The sequence below is a fragment of the Wyeomyia smithii genome, chromosome 3 (genome assembly GCF_029784165.1).
Source record: "Wyeomyia smithii strain HCP4-BCI-WySm-NY-G18 chromosome 3, ASM2978416v1, whole genome shotgun sequence".
NCBI classification, from domain to species: domain Eukaryota; kingdom Metazoa; phylum Arthropoda; class Insecta; order Diptera; family Culicidae; genus Wyeomyia; species Wyeomyia smithii.
Window position 1 is genome coordinate 4,185,156 of NC_073696.1, and position 19,454 is coordinate 4,204,609.

The 19,454-nt window shown below is 39.4% G+C and overlaps 2 protein-coding genes across 2 annotated transcripts in view; both read left to right on the forward strand.

Annotated features, from left to right (window-relative positions):
• Window positions 1-14,501, forward strand: part of LOC129726770 (alpha-tocopherol transfer protein-like) — an 80,734-nt gene extending 66,233 nt beyond the window's left edge. Inside the window, exons 4-6 of the mRNA XM_055683845.1 lie at window positions 13,674-13,978; window positions 14,041-14,191; window positions 14,252-14,501. Coding sequence (XP_055539820.1) covers window positions 13,674-13,978; window positions 14,041-14,191; window positions 14,252-14,286 — 491 coding nt within the window. The 3' untranslated portion in view covers window positions 14,287-14,501. The remainder of the gene's footprint in view (window positions 1-13,673; window positions 13,979-14,040; window positions 14,192-14,251) is intronic.
• A 416-nt stretch (window positions 14,502-14,917) lies between these two features.
• Window positions 14,918-19,454, forward strand: part of LOC129726772 (achaete-scute homolog 2-like) — a 35,946-nt gene continuing 31,409 nt past the window's right edge. The window contains exon 1 of the mRNA XM_055683847.1: window positions 14,918-15,403. Coding sequence (XP_055539822.1) covers window positions 15,193-15,403 — 211 coding nt within the window. The 5' untranslated portion in view covers window positions 14,918-15,192. The remainder of the gene's footprint in view (window positions 15,404-19,454) is intronic.

Genomic DNA, 19,454 nt, shown 5'->3' on the forward strand with positions numbered 1-19,454 from the left:
GGAATCCATAATCAAATTTAGCGTGTCAACAGGAGTCTGTGTTTTGATACTTTAGGCTATCAATTGCAATAATGTAGTTTTTGGCAAGCGTTTTGTGTAGCCTAGCAACCGTAGTTGTCAATACTTCACACGTTTGAATCTATGCTTTTCTCTCATATTTTCTTATTCGATAAGTGCTTTCCTATACTAAGCCCAATTTTAGGTACGTTTCACTTTATTAAGCATTTTTCGAGATGTTTTTCTAAGATTCTCCAATATCGAGACTTCGATATTAAGGATCAGAAGTGCGTCCCAATCACCGCAGGAGTTCCGCAAGGTTCTATACTGGACCCGGTGTTGTGGAATGTCATGTATGTTTTGCTCATCTTCATCTTAAAGAGGAAGAGTTTTTTTCCCTCTTAACAACTGCGAGCTTACATTCAATGTGCATCACACCATCTGCTGTAGAGAGAGCGCAGAGTAATAGTTTCTCTGACGAAAAAAACGCTCCTAATTTGACAGAGCAAAAATCCAGTGAAACTCTTGTAAATTGCTCATCCGCGCACGCAAGATAAACGAAATAAATTGCTCGGCGACCAACTGAGCGTTGCGTTACCGTTCTAATCGCTCTGGGGTGCGACAAAAACAGTATAAAATCGAGCTTTCTGCAGAATACGCACCCATGGTGAGTTGTGAATCTTCCTATAATATTAAATTAGAAAACGGTTAGGATGTGGCTTCAATGTGAACCTAAATGTTTTGATATTTGGCCAACTTCTCTTCTAGTAAAGGGGAAGCTAACGAAAACTACTCCCTCTTAAACTGAGAGAGCAAATAAATGTTTATCCCTAACACGTGACGATAAAGAGTGAAAAGGAACTCTGCGACTGAAATACTGCGACTGAAATACGACTGTGTGAGAGAAAGTCTAGTTCTCCAAGAGGTTTGGCAGGTAGAAAAGGAAATTTGGGCAAAAATCAAGAGAACGGAAGAAGCCTGGTTAAAACTCAAGTTCCCTGGAGAAGTTGTGATCGTCAGCTTTGCAGATGACATAACGCTAGAGATCTACGGCGAGTCGATCTAGAAGGTCGCGCACTGTACACGCAAAGTCGAAGGCTGGATGCGCTCCAGGAAACGGTGGTCAGGGTGGTGTACAATCGGAAATCGGAGCAGCAGGCGGTGGTCAGAGTCGGAGACTGCACCATTAACTCAAATCTCTGAAGCTCTTGGGGGCTATGGGCGACGACAAACTCACGTTTGGGGCCTCGTTGGCTATTGCAGCACTGTCTCGTATGATGTCCAATAGCTCAGCGGTGTATGGCGGCAAGCGAAAACTTCTTGCCAGCTTGGTTTCGTCCATACTTAGGTATGGTGGACCGGTGTGGTCCAGAGCTCCAGGTACTAAAAGTCATCGTGGCAAACAGGAACTGGGGCATGATGCCTATCAGCAACGCCATTAAGGAGGACAGAACGCTTCGACCAACGTGGGAAGGTCAATCTCGATATCCCGATGGCAGCGGGAATGGTCCGATTTCCAATTCCACGAAGGGTAGATGAACGCACCGACTTATTCCGTAGGTTTCCGGTTGGGTCGGAGGCACCATTGCGAAGTGAACTTTCACCTGACACAGATCTAGTCAGGCCATGGTTGCTTCTGCACAGGTTCGGTATGCTCGGTCCTCCATGTGTCCTGAGTGCGTGGATGCTGAAGAGACTGCTGAGCACGTCTTTTTCGCATGCCCATGTTTTGTACGTGGACAGAAGCGACAGCAGTGAGCGGACTAGACACCACATCTGGAGCGCGGTTGCCTCGGCCGCCTCTCAAATTGTCCTGCAGCTGCAACGCGTGTGGCGGGTCAACCACCAACACGTCAGTCTCCATGTAGTTAGCTAGGAGGTCATAAGAGTTAAGTGGGTGCATCCAGCACAAAAGTTACTCCCCGACGTGATACTCAACCGTCGTCTCGGGAAGATTGGGGCTGGAGGCTTGAAAGGGATTTAGTGGTTTCAGAACCAGAGCTTTGAAAAATCCTTTTTTAAAAAGACGCTTGAACGTTTTCTCGTTCAGTGCTTTCCTTTCCTTTTTGTGCGATCCTTCGCTCATTTTCAACTTGTATCTGCAGCATGTTCAATTTCAAAGAACGGTTTAAAGCAGAACGAATATGGAACGAGCTGCGTGCAACCTTTGCTTCCGCAAAAGGACCGCCGCTTTGTCTTTCATGTCCGTCATACCGGCATTCACATACCATTTTTCGTTTGCGTTCATGATCGTCCGAAAAAACAGTCAATCAGTCTTCAACATTCACGAATATGCAACGGGCTGCGTGCGTTGTTTCCGCAAAAGGAGCACGGCCTCGGTATTCAAGGCCGTTCGGGAAACTTCGTACAATGTTCTATCTGCATTATAATTCCGTTTTTCGTTTATGTTCATGATCGACAGAAAAAACAGTCAATTAGTCTAAAGCATTCTTACGTTTGAGGCGTAGCGAGAGAATTCCGAAATGATGCTTAACATTCGCGTTGTTGTCAAAAATACGATTTGTGGTTGGAATAAGTTTTAAATATATATATTTTTAATGAATCGCTCGCAACTTTTGTATCCGTTGTTTTTTCATAGAGTGAAAGTGGTACATGCTACATGGCCGTCGTATCCAAATACAATTACGTTTTAATACAAAATTCCAATTCTTTTGATCGTCTCGTTTTGTTACATGGTCTGCACTGCATTAGTGCACTTGAATCTATGAAATTCAAAAATCAAAATAAGTTATCGGAGTATATTGATTAACAGCATTTAAAGAAAAATCACCATTCGTGCTCGCAACAACGAAAAAAGGTAGGTATATACCGTAAAACGGGGTAACATTGATTAGTTTTTTCACTTTTTCGCGAGTACACTGGGGACTTTTTTTACGCGGTTTTTTTATACGCGACTTTTTTACGCGATTTTTTACAATAACGCGGATTATTTTTACGCGGTTTTTTTGACATAACGCGGATTACACTGTGCTACAAATGAAAAAAAAAAATGCAAGAACTTCTGAAGTGACCTAGTGTAGGTTATAGGTCTTGTTGAGTGTAACATACTATTTATCACATATAGGTAAAATTTAAAAAAAATATAAATCATCTTATTTTATTAATTATAACTCATCTTATTTATTTTAGAACTATTCATCACATAGAGGTAAACTCTTTAAACATATTTATGTATATCAAAATTTCTATTTTTCGCCTTTCCAAAATTTGGGGTTTTTTTGAAAAACTTCAAGTAAACGCGCAGGTAACACTTGACTAAAACTATAACCCACACTAAATCACATCAATAGTTCTTGCATTTTTTTATCATTTGTAGCGATAGAAGCCAAAAATACTGGTTTTCTAAAATAAGATGTAACTAAGCCAAATATCAACCGATTTTCACAAAACTACTTTTATTTGATTCGAAAGTAAATATACTTTCAAAATTATATAATAATAATATAATTGTGGTATGTTTCTTAAAAAAATAGACGGCAAATTTCAAATTAAGTCGAAAAACTGCGTTGAAAAATCTAAAAACTTATATTTAAACTCAAATAACTCAACATGTTTTATTGATATTAGTAAAAATCTGTATTTATTTTGAAAGCTCTATTTGTGCCCTTTTTAAAACTGCTTAAATATTAAAAATCGGTTGATAAATGACTGAGTTAAAAAATATTATATGCGCTGAGGTTCAAAAAACCGTATTTTGACTCTAACTTCAGAATTTGAGGGTGTTTGTAAAATTTCTAGTATGGGCGAATGTTATACTCAACAAGACCTACAACCTACACTAGATCACTTAAGAAGTTATAAATCGCTGTTGCACAGTGACGATTATTTTTACGCGAAATAAGTTTAGTATAAGTAAATGCAATAAAGTAAAAATCAATCGTATGGTTCATGACAATAAGATATTCTGTTTTATTAATCTAAATAATCCATATTTTTAATATATTTGCTGTTATTATCAAAAAACAGGCAATTTCCGTTGATTCGGGAAGAAGAAACAAAAATACATTAATAATTTTACTACGATACGAGTCAGGGTCGTTGCGATTTACTTTCGTTTAAGAAACGAAAGCTTAAACATGTAGCGTAATTATTATTAAACAAGTTATTGTCATGTTCTTCAATGAATTTTCATTTTAGAAGCACTAAAACTTATTTTGTGTGTTTCGTTACCATTTTCATATCATTTTTCAAGTTTATATTTACTTACGTGCCATTATTTTTAATCGGATCTTATTATTGAATGAAGTTTTTTCAAGCGATTTTTAAAAATTACGCGGTTTTTTATACGCGGATTTTTTCAACGCAGTACAACCAACCGCGTAAAAAAAGTAAAAGTAAGTCTGCAATCGTTGCAGAAAACGTATGTTGATCATATATGCAAGGCCTTTCCAAACCAACGTAGGCCAGGATGATGTCTTGGTTAGAGCATAAAACTGGACTTTCTTAACATATATAAATTAATTAACTGTAAATGTAACAAATTTCCATAAATTTTTTTCTAGTTGATTGAGAAAATTAGATAACGGATCTGGAAAACGTGTCAATGAATACGAAATGTTTAATATTCGACTAGTATAAAGTGCTTTTTTGGCACTTACTGAGAGTAAGAAATATAACGGTCGAATTGATTTTAAAATTTGGTTATCAAAACAATAAAAAAATTCAAACAATGCAATATTGTTCAGATTTCGAATGACACAAGACTAAGATGTTTTACTCAAATTTAGCAAAAGTAATCACGGGGCAGTTTTATTTCAACTATTCATGAGAAGGGTAAAACTGATCAATGTTACCCCGCTGATTAATGAAACCCCGTTTTACAGTACAAAATATTGATTAGTAAATATGATTTCTTTTACACCTTCAAAGGTCATCCACCTCAGATGCATAGCACACAATTAGGAAATAGCAAATCACAGGTGTTAATTGCCGCGCAAGCGACCGAAAATTATTCCATTCTTAACTTCCCGCCTTCGGTGCCGTCCTCGCTGGCCCGCAACTCAGCGAAGCTGTTGAAATGGTACTAACTGCCCTATTCACTTTGTGCCTTGAACGTATATATAATGAAAGATTGAACGAAATAAACGAGCGCTGCTATAGCGAATGACCGCCACCTAGGAACTAAACAAATGTTCAATTCCACTTTGACTGCTCTTTCTCCGGGCGATTGCTGTACTATGCCGAGCAGACAAGTTGACTGCGGAAGGCGATCGCATTCGTGTTTTAACAGTCAACTTGCGATCCTTTACAAAGCACTGTTCGGAACAGGCCGAGTATGTGTCTGGAGGAGTGTAACTCTCCCAGCATCACTCTCCTAGCAAAAACATCATATCAAGAAGACTGGGAACTCTGCCTGAGATTGAGCGACAGTTTTGGCAGCACCGTCTTTTGAGTAAAAGTGGAACTGACGCATGCTAGTATGTGTGCTGGCGATGCGAATGCAAGCCGAAAGTACAGGCTGGACTACCACATACGCACAATCTGTCTTCGCAGCGATGTATTACCAGCACTTTCATAGCAAACTTCCACCTTTATTAGATGGAGTGCGCTGTTTGATTTGACGCTTGACATTTGTATGGGATCGATCCAGAGATGCCAGTCTTCTTGATATGGTGTTTTTGCTCCTAGTCTCATACCCACACCCTGAGTGCTCTTCTCAGATGTCTGTTTGCAGATGTCCCCACCATCTTTCAAAAAAAGGTCATTTCGCTTAGCGTTGGAGAAGAAGCTTGAAATTGCTCGATTGAACTATCATCATTTGTGGGAGCAGCAAAATTCAAGTGATACGCATATCCCAGTCAATTTGTTTCCCTAGGATTGCGAAATGCTAGCGATGATTTATGATAAAGGACTTATTAGCGTGAAGAAAGTCACCAGGGAAGTACGCTTAGGCTATAACTATGTCAGTCTTTCCTCTGATGGTTGGAACCTTGGCCCTGATCACTACGATGTCGCGCTTAACCGTTATGTGCTCGGCAGGGTACCCGGGCACCATTGCAGATTTTATTGCTTTAGAAAACAAGGTGGTCCTCAACTCAGCCAGTTAAAACTCATAGAATGCTGCTAACTAGGGGAATCAAATCATGTTCCATCATCAAACTGTTTATAGCAGCAGGACGAGGGAGGGGTCGAAGAAAGTTTCTCTTAATTTTTCTACCCTATAACTGCTCGGCGAGTACCTAGGCACCATCCCAAATGAAATGCTTCTAACTTTTTCAATTATGAGCCGATTTTATGTCTTGACACGTTAAAATATAGCAAAATTTGTCTATTTTTAGAATCTGCAACCGACAGGAACCTGGGGCCACATCTGGTTCCTGCAAATCCGCATCTTCGGGACCATGTTTTACTGAAAACCGTACAACATTGCCATCAAAACTCATGTAATCACTTCAGGAGTTGATTTTAATTCATTTCGAGTTCATCTGATGAGTTGTTCCCGAAACGACCATTTCGGCGTAAATTTTCGACCTTGAGATTTGTCCTGGACTTCCGGATTTACGGAAACCGTATGGTTCCAACGGTTCTTTTGGTCAAATTTTTCAACCTTTTGAAGGGTCAAGATACCAAATTTTTTAATCTGTCTAGGTTTTTAATCTGTCTAGATACTCGAGCGTGACCCACCTTCAACACCAACTGTTGGGTTGTTCTTTTTACAATTTCTTCAAATTTCGATGCTATATTTCTCTATTTAAAATTATTCATCACGGACCTCACTACCTGTTTGATAAGTTGGTACCATTTAGAAGTACTAGAGTTCGTAACTTTGTAGTTGCGCATCATAACACTGCATTTTACAGCAATACTTTCTTCGTACGGGCAATTACCATTTGGAATCTACTTCCTAATGAAATTAAAACAATTGAAACAACGAAAAGATTCCGTTTCGTATGTAAAAGCTGGCTAAATGAAAGGTATTAGCATGAGTTGTTGGATTGTAGAGTGATGGTCAGGGTAATATGTATAGTAAGTTTTTTTTTTTCAAGTAATAAAGTTTGATTAAAAGTTTATTGAGTAGAATGTGGTGTGAACAGCAAAATTGCGATTGTTGAAATTAAAAAGGGTGAACCCTTACTCTACATGTATAAATTGAAGAATAAACAAGAATATAAACAAATCGGTCAAGAATTGAAATAGTTAGAAGCATTTCTTTTTGGTGGTTAATTGGGTACCCTGCCGAGCACTCACGGGTGTTAAAACTACCAAGTACCAACGGTTAATGAACTTTTTAATATGGTAACATTTTAGTGTATTGTCAAAAAAATTGCAGTTCTAGGCGAACTCTGCTTCTCGTCATGAATCGTCTTACATGTCCTTCGCGTGTGGATTGTTGCCAGCAATTCCGTCCTTAGGACCTCAGGCTTTTTGTCCATCGGCTTGGAGGTTTGCCTTCCACTCGAGAGGCCCCTCACAAGACATGACGGACGGGAAGACAGAGTGACGACCTCTTTTTTGATAGTCACCTACCAGCGAAGCACACAAATTAAAATTATCTTACCTCTAAATTTTTCAAGAAAAGAGGGTCCCACGAAAATATATACCCCGGCCCAGAGCACCAAAATCCGATCCTGATAAGACCTCTAATTATTTCTTCGCTGAAATCCGCACTTGAGGGAAAGAATGCATGAAACACATCACTCACTCACTAATGATAATGATGAACTTTCGATTAAACTTTTTATTGATCTTCTTGTCAATTTGATTCTCAAAAAAGTTTGCCTATACAAGCTTGCGAATTTTAGTTTTTTCTCTTTTTTTTCTCTTTCCTCAACTTTTTCCACGATAGTTCTCGTATAGCCTTTTATGCACAATTTTTTTGTGGCGCTGCGATGAATAATCTCGCATTTTGAAAATAAGCGATGGAAAACCATTGCACTTGCATGAAAATGACATAACTTACACAAACAGCGAAAACAGAAAACGATTTCTGGTGCGGTCTCTACTTTCGAAGCACTGATTGAACATCAATCGTTTGGATGGGTTTTTCAAGTCAGTTTGGCCCAACTTGTCCCTTATTGGCTTTTATTAGAACTGTTAGTCGAATGTAAATTCATTTTGGAACATTCGCTGTCTAATGGGATTCCAAAACTAATAATCTACTCGATCCTATTTTTAAAATTTCTGATGCAACTTCCAAAGCATAATGGCAAAGCAACAAAATGCTGTTCCACCAGTGGGAAAAATCAGCAAAAAATGCCGGTAATCTGTAGGCGAGCGCGTGCGATAAAAGACCTTGCAGATCCAGTTTTAGCCACCTCCACGTGCGTTCGTCCCAAACGATCAATCTAAAGAACTCCAGAGAGCCAAAAGACCAAAATAATATTCTTCATAGTGATGGTCTAGTTTCATCATAAGTTTAGTGATGTTTTGATTGGTAGTCTGCCACTAGTTTGGGATGATCAATTTTAATGATGATGAATAATTACGTATTGTGATTTCACAAACTTGAGACATTCCATCAATGTTTTTGGCTCCTCCATTGTGGGATACGGATGGTAGTACTTTTACTCAATTTTTTTTCTGTAGGTGATGATATCTTACATATTAACCTACAGATCCACCCTAGCACCGTTCGCAGTGACTAAGCATTTTCAGTTAAAAATGATCCCATGGAGTCGGTAGCGACTTAGTTGTGATTTGACCGTGACTTGCGTTGATTTTGTTCTTGTGTCTCATCATGGATTTGCTTGACTGGGCGCTGATCCCGGCAGTTCTGGTGGCGGTAGGTTATAGCTTTTACCGCTGGAGCATCGCACCCTTCGACTTCTTTGAACGGCGTCATATTCCATACAAGAAACCGCTTCCCTTGGTCGGTAATTTTTAGCCTTTATTCACCGGGAAAATACACTCGAATGATGTCATTTCGGAGGGATACCATCTGTTCCCGGATTCGAGATTTTCCGGTGTGTTTGCGTTCCGTCGTCCCGGTTATTTGATCCATGACCCGGAACTGATCAAACAGATCACGATTAAGGATTTCGATCATTTTACCGATCGTGCTAACAATCTGACGGAAGACGTGGATCCGCTGGTGGGACGGTCGTTGCTTTTTATCGAAGGAAATCGTTGGCGGCGTGGAAGGTCCGATTTAAGTCCAGTATTCACCGGTAGTAAGATGAGGAATATGTTTGGATTGATTTCGACTTACTCGGAAGGTGTTTTGCGTAAGCTTGCTAAGGATTCGAATGGTGAACGGTTGGCGCGGGAAATGAAGAACTTCATCCAGAGGTAGGTTACAAAATTTAAAAAATTGTTTATTTGAATTTAGAATTGCAGATTTGGTACTGATGTTCTTAAGTCGATTTTCCTCGGTGTCGAAAAATAGCATGTAAAAGTCTAAAAGATTATATTTAAACTCAAATAACTCAACATGTTTTAGTGATATTAGTACAAACTAGTAGATGTTTTGAAAGCTTTGTTTATCTTCTTTCCAAAACTGCCTCAATATTGAAAATCGGTTGAGAAATGACTGAGTTAAAAAAATTGTATGCACTGAGGTCCAAAAAACCGTATTTTGACCATAACTTCAGATTTTGGGGGTGTTTGGAAAATTTCTAGTATGAGCGAATGTTACACTCAACAAGACCTACAACCTACACTAGGCCACTTCAGAAGTTATAAATCGCTGTAGCACAGTGTAATGTTTCATTAGGTTTCAATATTCAGCTATAGTCAAGTGATTTTCCAATCTCACACAACGGATAGTAAGTTCTTTCGTATGGAATCGAGTTCTTGATGACAAGATAAATAAAATTGTATTTATCCCGCTTAGACTAAACTAAATCATATTATACCAGTCAATTCTTAATAAAACTATATAAAATCATCAACATTTTCATCAGCATTCCTCGGTATGAAATTGAACCAAAATCCTCCTACCGCCTTCAGACCTAGTGAAGTCCTATCAATTTCGATGGGAAGTTTCATCCTACTGGAGAATTCCACCACAAAGTTAGCCGAAATGTAGAACAGAAAACAATTGGCCTGCATCAATGCTAATCTCGAGGCGATACAATTTCTCGGTCCAGTCCCGAACGGCATAAATGCGTCCTGATTGATGCGCGACCGATTCTGGTCGGAAAATCGCTCCGGATCGAATCGAAGTGGCTCGGGGAAATACTTTGGATCTCGATGAATTGCCACAATCGGAATTTGTATCAGCGTTCCTGCTTCGATGACAACTTTGTTCCCATTGTAGTCTTCGACGGTGTAAGACTTCCCGCGGCGTCGATTGGTCACCCCTAGTGGAGGCCATTTCCGTAGTGTTTCCGATACCACCATGTCTAGGTATTTCATTTGCTGGATAGCTTCGTACGTCAGATCTTTGTTGTTCAACTCTTTCCTAACACTGTCAAATTCAGCACGTTGTTTTTCCTGGATCGAAGGATTCAACGCCAACTCATAAATGGCAAAACTGAGCGTAACCGTCGTAGTTTCAATTCCGCCAAAGTAAAAGTTAGCAGTTGCCGCAGCGATATCCATGTCGGTATAATTGCTTCTCTCGATTGACGATTTCATATGTTCTTGAACGGTGGAAAACCCGGCACTGCTATACACTTCATCAATCTGCTCCTCTTTTAATTCACTCTTCCGCGCTTGCAAAAGCAGGTGAATAAAATCAGGGCGAACAATATTTTGCTGTTCCCTCTGCTGAATCGCCGCAGTTGTCGCATTCAAATAGAAATCAGCTACGTCTTTTGGTTGGAAACGAATCTTCAGCGCCTTGAAAATTGTTGACGGAAGTATGAAGCTCAGGAAAAATTTTATGCCTTGAATTCCACCAGTTCGAGTCAATCGTTGACCCATTTGATAAAATATTTCATCCGGATCGTGAACCGAATCCACTTCTACGCCGAAAGAGATCGAAGTAATAACATCACTGCCAAACCTGGAAGAAAACTGCTTATTAAAAGGTCACCAAAATAATTAGGTTACTCACTTTTGAAGCAGCTCACGACCCAAGTAACAATTCTATAGCTACTTGGTTTTCTAACGGTTTTATCACAGCAATGAATATTACCAACGATTTTATGGCGGTTAAACCCGTTGCCAAAAATAGCAAGTCGTAATGAACACTGATAGCTGTCAATAAAACTCTAATAAAACTTCCAATAAAACCGGCAAGAGTCAATGCGATTTTGCTTTATTATTGGTTTTATTATTACTATCTATTGCCCCATAAAACCACTCCAGCTTGCTGTCATATAACATAGAAACCAGTTTTATTGCGGTCATTCAAATGCCCAGTTTTAACCTGTCAAACTTGTAATTAAATATATGCAGGCAATGATATACATAAAGGTGAGACAAAAGCGGCTGAGTTGGTTTAGTGTGATGCAGAATTCTGTCGTAGTCTCCGTAAGATGTGTGTAAAATGCTTCAAAGCATCTTGCAGCGCATTTGTAAACATTGATGACGAAGAACTCCAAAAATCTAATAAAGTAACACAGCAAACTTAGTACTTTTCGGTAGTTTTTTTTTTTAAATTTTATCGCCAGTTTGTCTTGTTTTGGTTGAAAATAATTTCCTATGTCGTTAAATTATGCGTCCTTAAAAATAAGGTAGGGGCAAGACACTATTGATATATTTCGAAATATATTCAATATTCAATTGAACTAAGTATGTATCTTTGCATTTTTCGTGCACCTCTCTATTTATATCAAAGTTTGTTGATTTCTCATTATCGTCGGTGTGATGTCAGATTTTTCATAAAAATAAAGTTGTCTAGGCCCGAGCAGGGATTTACCATATTTTTCTCTAATAATACAGGCATCCAACCTTTGCCGCACCTTACAACATATATATCATTGAACTAGGCTTATTGCGGCTACGATTAAGGCCAACTAATTACCAACCGCGCCATACGATATTTTTGAAACTTTTTATAATCTTGAAACGAAAATCGAATTGTCGTCTGACTAACAAATAAATTGAATATCCAAAGTTGATTTTGATCTGTCTCTGTATTGAAGAACACGGCTAGATTTTTTTTCTGAAAAACTGAGCTGAAACAATCCAATTCATTTTTGCTAACAATGAGATCATTTTTGTAAGCCCGTACTATTTTGATGGCGCATAAATTTTAAGCGCCTATGATCTCAAAATGCACGACAAAATTTCATGCGCATATGCTTGAGAGCTACAAAACCTACCAAAAACCCCTCCTTATTCCTTATCTTTCTACAATATCACCATCAAATAAAAGCAAATAAACGATGATAACCAACACAGGTAAAACATTTCTCCCGCGACGAGAGATTTCCTTATTAAAAAAGTGGCGTGATGTTCTGGTGTGTGTGCAGGAACGGCACAACAAATCAACTTATTACGGTTGCTGTCAAACAATGAAAAGTTGATTTGGACTTCTTGTGGCAAGTAGCAGAGCGCAATAATGCAACCAAACTTATTGCGCTCTTAAAGAGGTAATGCCAGCTGCTTATAGTATGCGGTACTCTTTCCATGTGGTTTCAAAGTAGTTTTATTGCCATTCTTATAATTGATTCAATAAGCTTGGCAAGGATGGGCCACCTGGCTGTAAAGCAAACTTATAGCGGTTATCAGGAGGTTCTGATAGTTTTAGTTTTAACAGCAATTTTGCGAAATTGGTCATGAAAACCGCTAAAAGAATGCAATACGACTTAAATTGTTACTTGGGGAACCTCTCTCTCCAGCTTTTTACCACCAGCATCTTTCACCAAACGCTGCATAGCCTCATTCGCGTATTTCGACAATAAAGTACACATATTTCGCATTTTACTCCCGGTGAATGCCGGACTCAACCCCGATCGAGCCGTTTTCCACCGATGACCTTCCATAAAAAAGAGTGACCGTCCTAGCAAGGGATCTACGTCAATTGGTACCACATTCGAGTGATCCGTGAAGTGATCGAAGTCCTTGATAGTTATCAGCTTCACCAATTCAGGATCGTGTATCATAAAGCCCGGTCGACGGAACTGAAACATCCCCGACAAGCGATTCTGCGGGAACAGCTTATATCCAAGTATGGCTGCATCCGCCGGATGCTGCTTTCTTCTAATCACCGACCATCATCATGTTACTGAATCAAGAATAGAACTTACGCGGTAATCGCGATGAAGTCAAGTATTTATAGCAAACTGAATTGGCAGAAGATGATGACGCAATGAGGAGCAACTTGGAGACAGCGTCGTTTGTTATCTTATCTCAGAATGTTTTGGTCTTCACTAATCTCACCCTTCTGAACTTCTATTAGCTCTTATACAATTGTAATTTTACCATCCCACCGCATATTCCCTCGATTACTTTCATATTATCGCACATTAGTTCAGAATATAAAAGCGTCAGACTGCATTATTTACCTTTCCTTCGCTTGGGAAAGCAACATTTTATCTCAATACGACTGGCGCGCGTTTGATTGTTTACTTTTTACTTATCTTGTATGGGCGGGAGTGTTCGATCGATCGAAATCGAAAAGTTTCAAGTTCATACTTGCACATTTTATCACAAGTGTAGTTCAAACAATTTTAATTGGCCAAATGCTCTAGAACAACTTAATAACATAATTCCTGTATCCCGAGGAAGGGTTATGAAAGAAAAAAATGACAACCTAGCATTATTCTAAAACAGTAAATAAAAAATAACCCCGTACTTCATTCTCGATTTCTCCCTTTCCTCAGAAAAATGGAAACCATCGAAAGTGCCACTGAACGATCTGTTCCGTGCGATTCAGGTCGCCCTGGAGGCTGGTATGACCGAACCGCGTACCCAGCTGAACGGTGCCATCGTCATCCTGGACATGGACGGTCTCTCGCTGTCGCAGATTGTCCAATTTTCGCCCCGCTTCGCGGCAATTGCCGTCGACTGGGTCCAGGAGTGCACGGCAATGCGTCTGAAGGCGATCCACATCGTTAACAATTCGTACCTGTTCAACATGCTGTTCACCATCTTCAAGCCGTTTTTGTCCAATAAGCTGAAGAAGCGGGTATGTCGAAGTTATTTTCCTCCTCTGATTAAAATTAACCCATAATTTGCTACTGTTCTCAGATAACGTTCCACAACAGGAATTGGGCTTCGCTCACGGCCCAGGTCGATCCGGGCTGCCTACGGCCACGGTATGGCGGTACACTGGAGACTCCGGAGTGCGAGGGCCGACTCATTGGTGAACTGCTTACGCACTACCAAAAGGATTATGAAAGTAAGTGAAGTAAAGGTTGAAAACCAACTAAACTAAATATACTTTCTTTCTTTTTTTCAGTCGCAAACTCCTATGGCTATACAAAAAAGATGTAATGCTAAGAACACCAGGTTATGATAAAAGATTGCGAATATTTTAATTCATGGTTATTTGTGATAAATCAGTATCAGGCTTATGGACATGATTAAATTATAAGAATTTAAAACAAGGTCATCTGCTGGTTATGAATTGTAAGTATTCAATAAACATAACGTATACATATCTATAATAAATAAATTTACAAAAGTCAGCACGAAATTACGACTCAGAGTTTAAACTAATTTGAACGGTGATAAGCAAAACCGGTGTCCGTAACCGAACTAGAATAAAACTGACGCTCGGTAAGTTTGGATGACAGCCCTTCCCCAATTAAAGCGGCTCCTCTTCGTTAAAAAAAAATGTATAGGTTCAACCCACATAAGCCACTTTGACGATGGTGGAAAGGTGCGTCATGCCTGTTGAACGTTCCGCATCTGTCCGGTGCCATACCCGTAGATGTTAGGTTGAGAATGCAAAACTCACAAAAAATTACTTCTAGAGAAGAAAGCTAGAGCACAGAAAGGAACTGCGTGTAGGAAGGTAGGTACTACCACGTGCCATTTGAAATGGAATACAATAAAATAAAAACCCGGAGGAAAGGTGTTATCACTTACCACCGCGCACCGTACCGGTGCTGCTATAATTGTTCTCTCTCTGTTTTTGTATGTCTATCTCTCTGGAAGGAAGCCGCGGCTACCAGCAGGTTTCACCGGGCGATATCAACGTTCTGTAGTGTAGGGAATCCTTTATTAGTTTGTTGTTAATTTGAAAACAAAGACGCAAGAACCGGCACGAGCCAACTGCGTAGTTCTAGTGATCGTTACTGTAATTTCGATTGCCGTCGCGAGTGGATGATTGTTTCGTTTGAATCCTGTCGGTGATCCTAGTAGACCACATTTTGTGCATATCGTACCGAAGCTGCCATGCAAGAACTGTACGAGTGCTATTTTCATCATCAGTGCTACGAGCAGAATTCCTCTTCCAATGATGCCAGTTGGAGTGGAAGTGTAAAAGATTTGATGTGCAGTGAAGGTTTTGAGTTATACCAAGCAGATAAGGAAACAGTAACAAGTTTTGGCAGAAATTATTGCAGGGATGTACAAGTTCAGTTTGGATATCCTCCAGAAGATAATGGTAAGCATGATTCAGAGGTTCGACATTCTGGTGATGGTTTTTTCGACGGTTGTATTTTGAAAACAGCCTTTTCGAAAAATCATAAAGGCAAGAAAGCGGTCAAAAACTGGTGTACTGGACTCAAAATGCTCATACTTCATGTCAATGCAAAATACGTAAATTTATTAGATAATGAGAAAATGAAAGATTGTTTTGTGAATAAACTGCCAACCCAATAAACAATTTGATTGAGTAACAGCTAAGCTGGTAACCTGAAATATAGCACTTCTTATTCAAAAATGGTCAATTTTGCCCTTTTTCACCCTATATTTGCGTGGTTTTGAGCAAAAGTGAAAACATTTCGGTTTCCCGGCTCTAAACATGGTATATTTCTCCCCGTTTCACCTTATTTATGTAATTTTCTTGCTTAAACGTGTATAAGGGGCCCTCAAACATTCTACGTGGACAAATTTTTAACGATTTTGACCCCACCCCCCCCTCCGTGGACAACTGCTCGTATAAATTCTGAAAATTTTGTATGGACCGTGGACATTAGATGGACCCCCCCCAACTGTCCACGTGGAATATGGATGGCCCCTTACAGCAAACGCCGCTCAACTTACAGTTCGAAAGCAAACTTATCATATGTGAAAAGTTCCAGAAAATCTGATGATAGTGGTTCCATTTAGATCCAGGTCATGAAAATGATATACACACTTACATTTTTTTGCCAGGTCTCGGTAATTTTATTGCCGAGAACGGCACCACTGAGTGCTCGGTTAAAAAAATGACAGGTGTCATATGTTCTCGTAAATCTCGGTTCAATATAACTGAAATTTCGGCACAAAATATTACCGAGCCGAAATTCCAGTTAGGTGAACCGAGATTCACGAAAAAATGTGACAGCTGTCATTGTTTTTTTAACCGAGCACTCAGTGGTGCCGTTCTCGACAATAAATTACCTAACCCGACAATAAATTTTAAGTGTGTAACTTGCTCCAATTCACCTTATTTTTGTGATTTTCATTCAGAAATTCATATAATCAAAATCGTCGCGGAACATGATACTCATTCGTTGTAAGAACTTCCAGGGAATCGAATAGTGATGATTCCATTAGACTTTTGGTTTTTTGTGCGAAACCCCTGCACTAATGAGCATAATTCTTAAATTTTCCAATAAATGTCGGTAGATTATCATCAGCTGATAATTTGTTGTGTTTGCCGCAGTCACAAAAAGTCGGTCGAAAAAGATAAGGCTAGAAACCACTGAAAACATCGTTTTATTAAACAAAATGAATGGGACTACAAATAATTGGTATGTATTCATCGAATTACGAAATAACCACTCTTAATTTCGTATTTATAATACTCTTATACGCTGCTGAACATTGGTCCATAATGCTGGTCGCGAAATTCAATTTTTTCAACATTATGGGCCACCCAGTATTTTGCCCATAATATACAGCCGTTCCAATCATAGTAGTCCCATGTTCTACACAAACCTTATGCACGCTAGGACAACTATGCTTGGAAGAGAGCAGTATACTTTGTTTTAATATTCAAATTTAGGTCTAATGAACGTCAACAACGTTTCTCAGAGTACAGTTTTGAGGACACCAACACATTCACACGTATGGGTCAAAATAAAAAAGAAATGTGTCAAAATCCGTTTGCTTTGATTGTCGTTCTTCGCTTGTCACACATCAGATTGGATTTTATTTATTTTATTTTGTTATTTTGTCATTTTTCAGTAAATTAGCAAATTTTTCATACAGTAACACAAATGCGACAAAAAGACAATGGCGATAATGACCAAAACAAAAGTGACAGCTACCTTTGGTTAGAGACTGTGTTATAAAGAGATACGCAAAGAGAAAAGCAGTAAATATGGCAACCCTTTGCTAATATTTTGTTTTAAACAATTCTGGCAACCACATTTATTTTCGCATGACTTTTCATACGCACTAGAAAATGTAATGAAATTTCGAAACTTTGTAAGGATATATTACTGAGTTTCAGTGCTTGTTCATATAATTATAATAATTTCCAATGCATCACTCATAACATGAGCGTGACGAACACATTTTTCGTTGGAACTATAATTGCACGTGATTCACAGAATTGAAACTGATCGCAACACAAATTCTGTACGAAAAGTAACACGCATGAGTTTGTTTACTTTGCACACTTGGAGCCTCGATTTGACGGTTCACTTGGAGTTTTCGACCTCACTCTTTGCGTATCTGTTCATAACACCGTCTGTACCTTTGGTATTACACACACCATTGCAACTGCTCGGAAAGTGTTTTTTTTTTCAGCTGCAAAGTGTAGTCCGGGGCGGTATAGTCCTGCCGTAAAAACGAATTTGACTTAATCATGCCAGGCTATGTAACCCATATATCGGCATTTTGATTAGTGTAGGAGTACAATAAGTTCGACAGCCCGTCACCCTGCTTCAAACCATCTAACGTCACAAAAGAGTCCGATATCTCACCGGCTATCCTGACGCTTGAAGTAGAACCTTCAAGGGTGGCACATATCAGCCTATTCAGCTTGGTTGGGGAGCCATGTTCGAGCATAATCTGCCATAACCAGTGCTGATGAAAGTAATTTTCCCCAGCAAAATTCTTCGAAAATTACAGCCAATCATTTTCAATTTTCACTTTCAATGATCGCAGCACTCTTTCAGATACACTAGATTTTCGTCCTAGTAACGTGCTGTTATACTCAAATGAAATAGATTGCGCGCATCGTTCACGGTTACGGAATAAAATTTGACGACAAATCCAACCGAATGATCTTCACCTCAAAGCGAAAAAGAAAAACAAACAGTGTACTCAACCAAAAGAACCTCACCGAAACACTTTTTCACTGACACTGACCGATGCCTTGACAATCTTCGTTAACTGATAAACTGATTTTGTTGTCTTCCATCGCATGCAAAAAGCGGGAAAGGAGAACTCTGAAAGGATTGTGAAAAAATAACGTTTACGGATGCTTTTTTTCACTTTCACTCAAGAGTGTCAACAAATATCAACCCTGGCCATAACTCATTTCTCTTAACTGAATCGTACGCTGCCCTGAAGTCTATGAGCATTGTCGCAAGGTAAACATTTGGTCCGTCATGGCGCGTTCCCCTTGAAAACCGCATTGGTACTCGCCAACAAAGGTCTCCTGCAACGGCTTCAGTCTGTGGAACAGGATGCGGGAGAGAATTTTGTACACGGTATTGAGAAGAGTTATGCCCCGATAATTGCTACAGTCCAAGCGAGGACCTTTTTCGTAGATCGGGCATATGAAACCCTCCAACCAGTCCGAGGGCAATTCTTCAACAGACCACACTCTCTGCATGATCCGATGGATGGCACGATACAGCTGTTCGCTCCAGACTTTGAAGAGTTCGGCGGGAATGCCGTCCTACTACTACTGGCCGAATTCCTGAGATCGGTTCTGGGAGTGGTTCCGAGACCTAGCATGCGGCATATCACAAAACCCGGACAGGAGCGGCCAAAACACGCCCAAGTGGCTAAATACCAATCGCCAATAGTGTTGTTTTGCAAAAACTTGAAGTTTGATATGTTCCAAGCAAGGTTTCGTTATCATTTTTAATCTAGCCTGTGTCTCTGGAAGGGTTCTTACCCCACAACGGAAAGAGAACAACGGAAAATTCCAAAATGTCTCCTACAGCCCCAAAAACTATGATGAATTTGTGATCTTTTGAGAAAGGTTCGATCAAAATCGGTTCAGATCTTGAGGAATGGCAGGTAAAAGGTTTTTCATTTTTTTCGGCTCCGGAGGGGTCGGGTACGTAAGTGTTAACCTCAAAAACGCAAAATGGTTGCACAAAAAGCACAAAATTGTTTAATTTTTTTGATTTGAGACAGATTTCAACCAACAGACAATAGAATCCTATTGGGACCATGCACAATTGTATGTGATATAGTTGACATGCGACCAGACCGAACCATGCGCCATTTTTCTATAAAACTGAGTTGATAACACCAGTGGATGTGAAAATTATGAATCTATATTTCATTAAAAAACGAAATCATTTGGATAGTTCATAATGAAA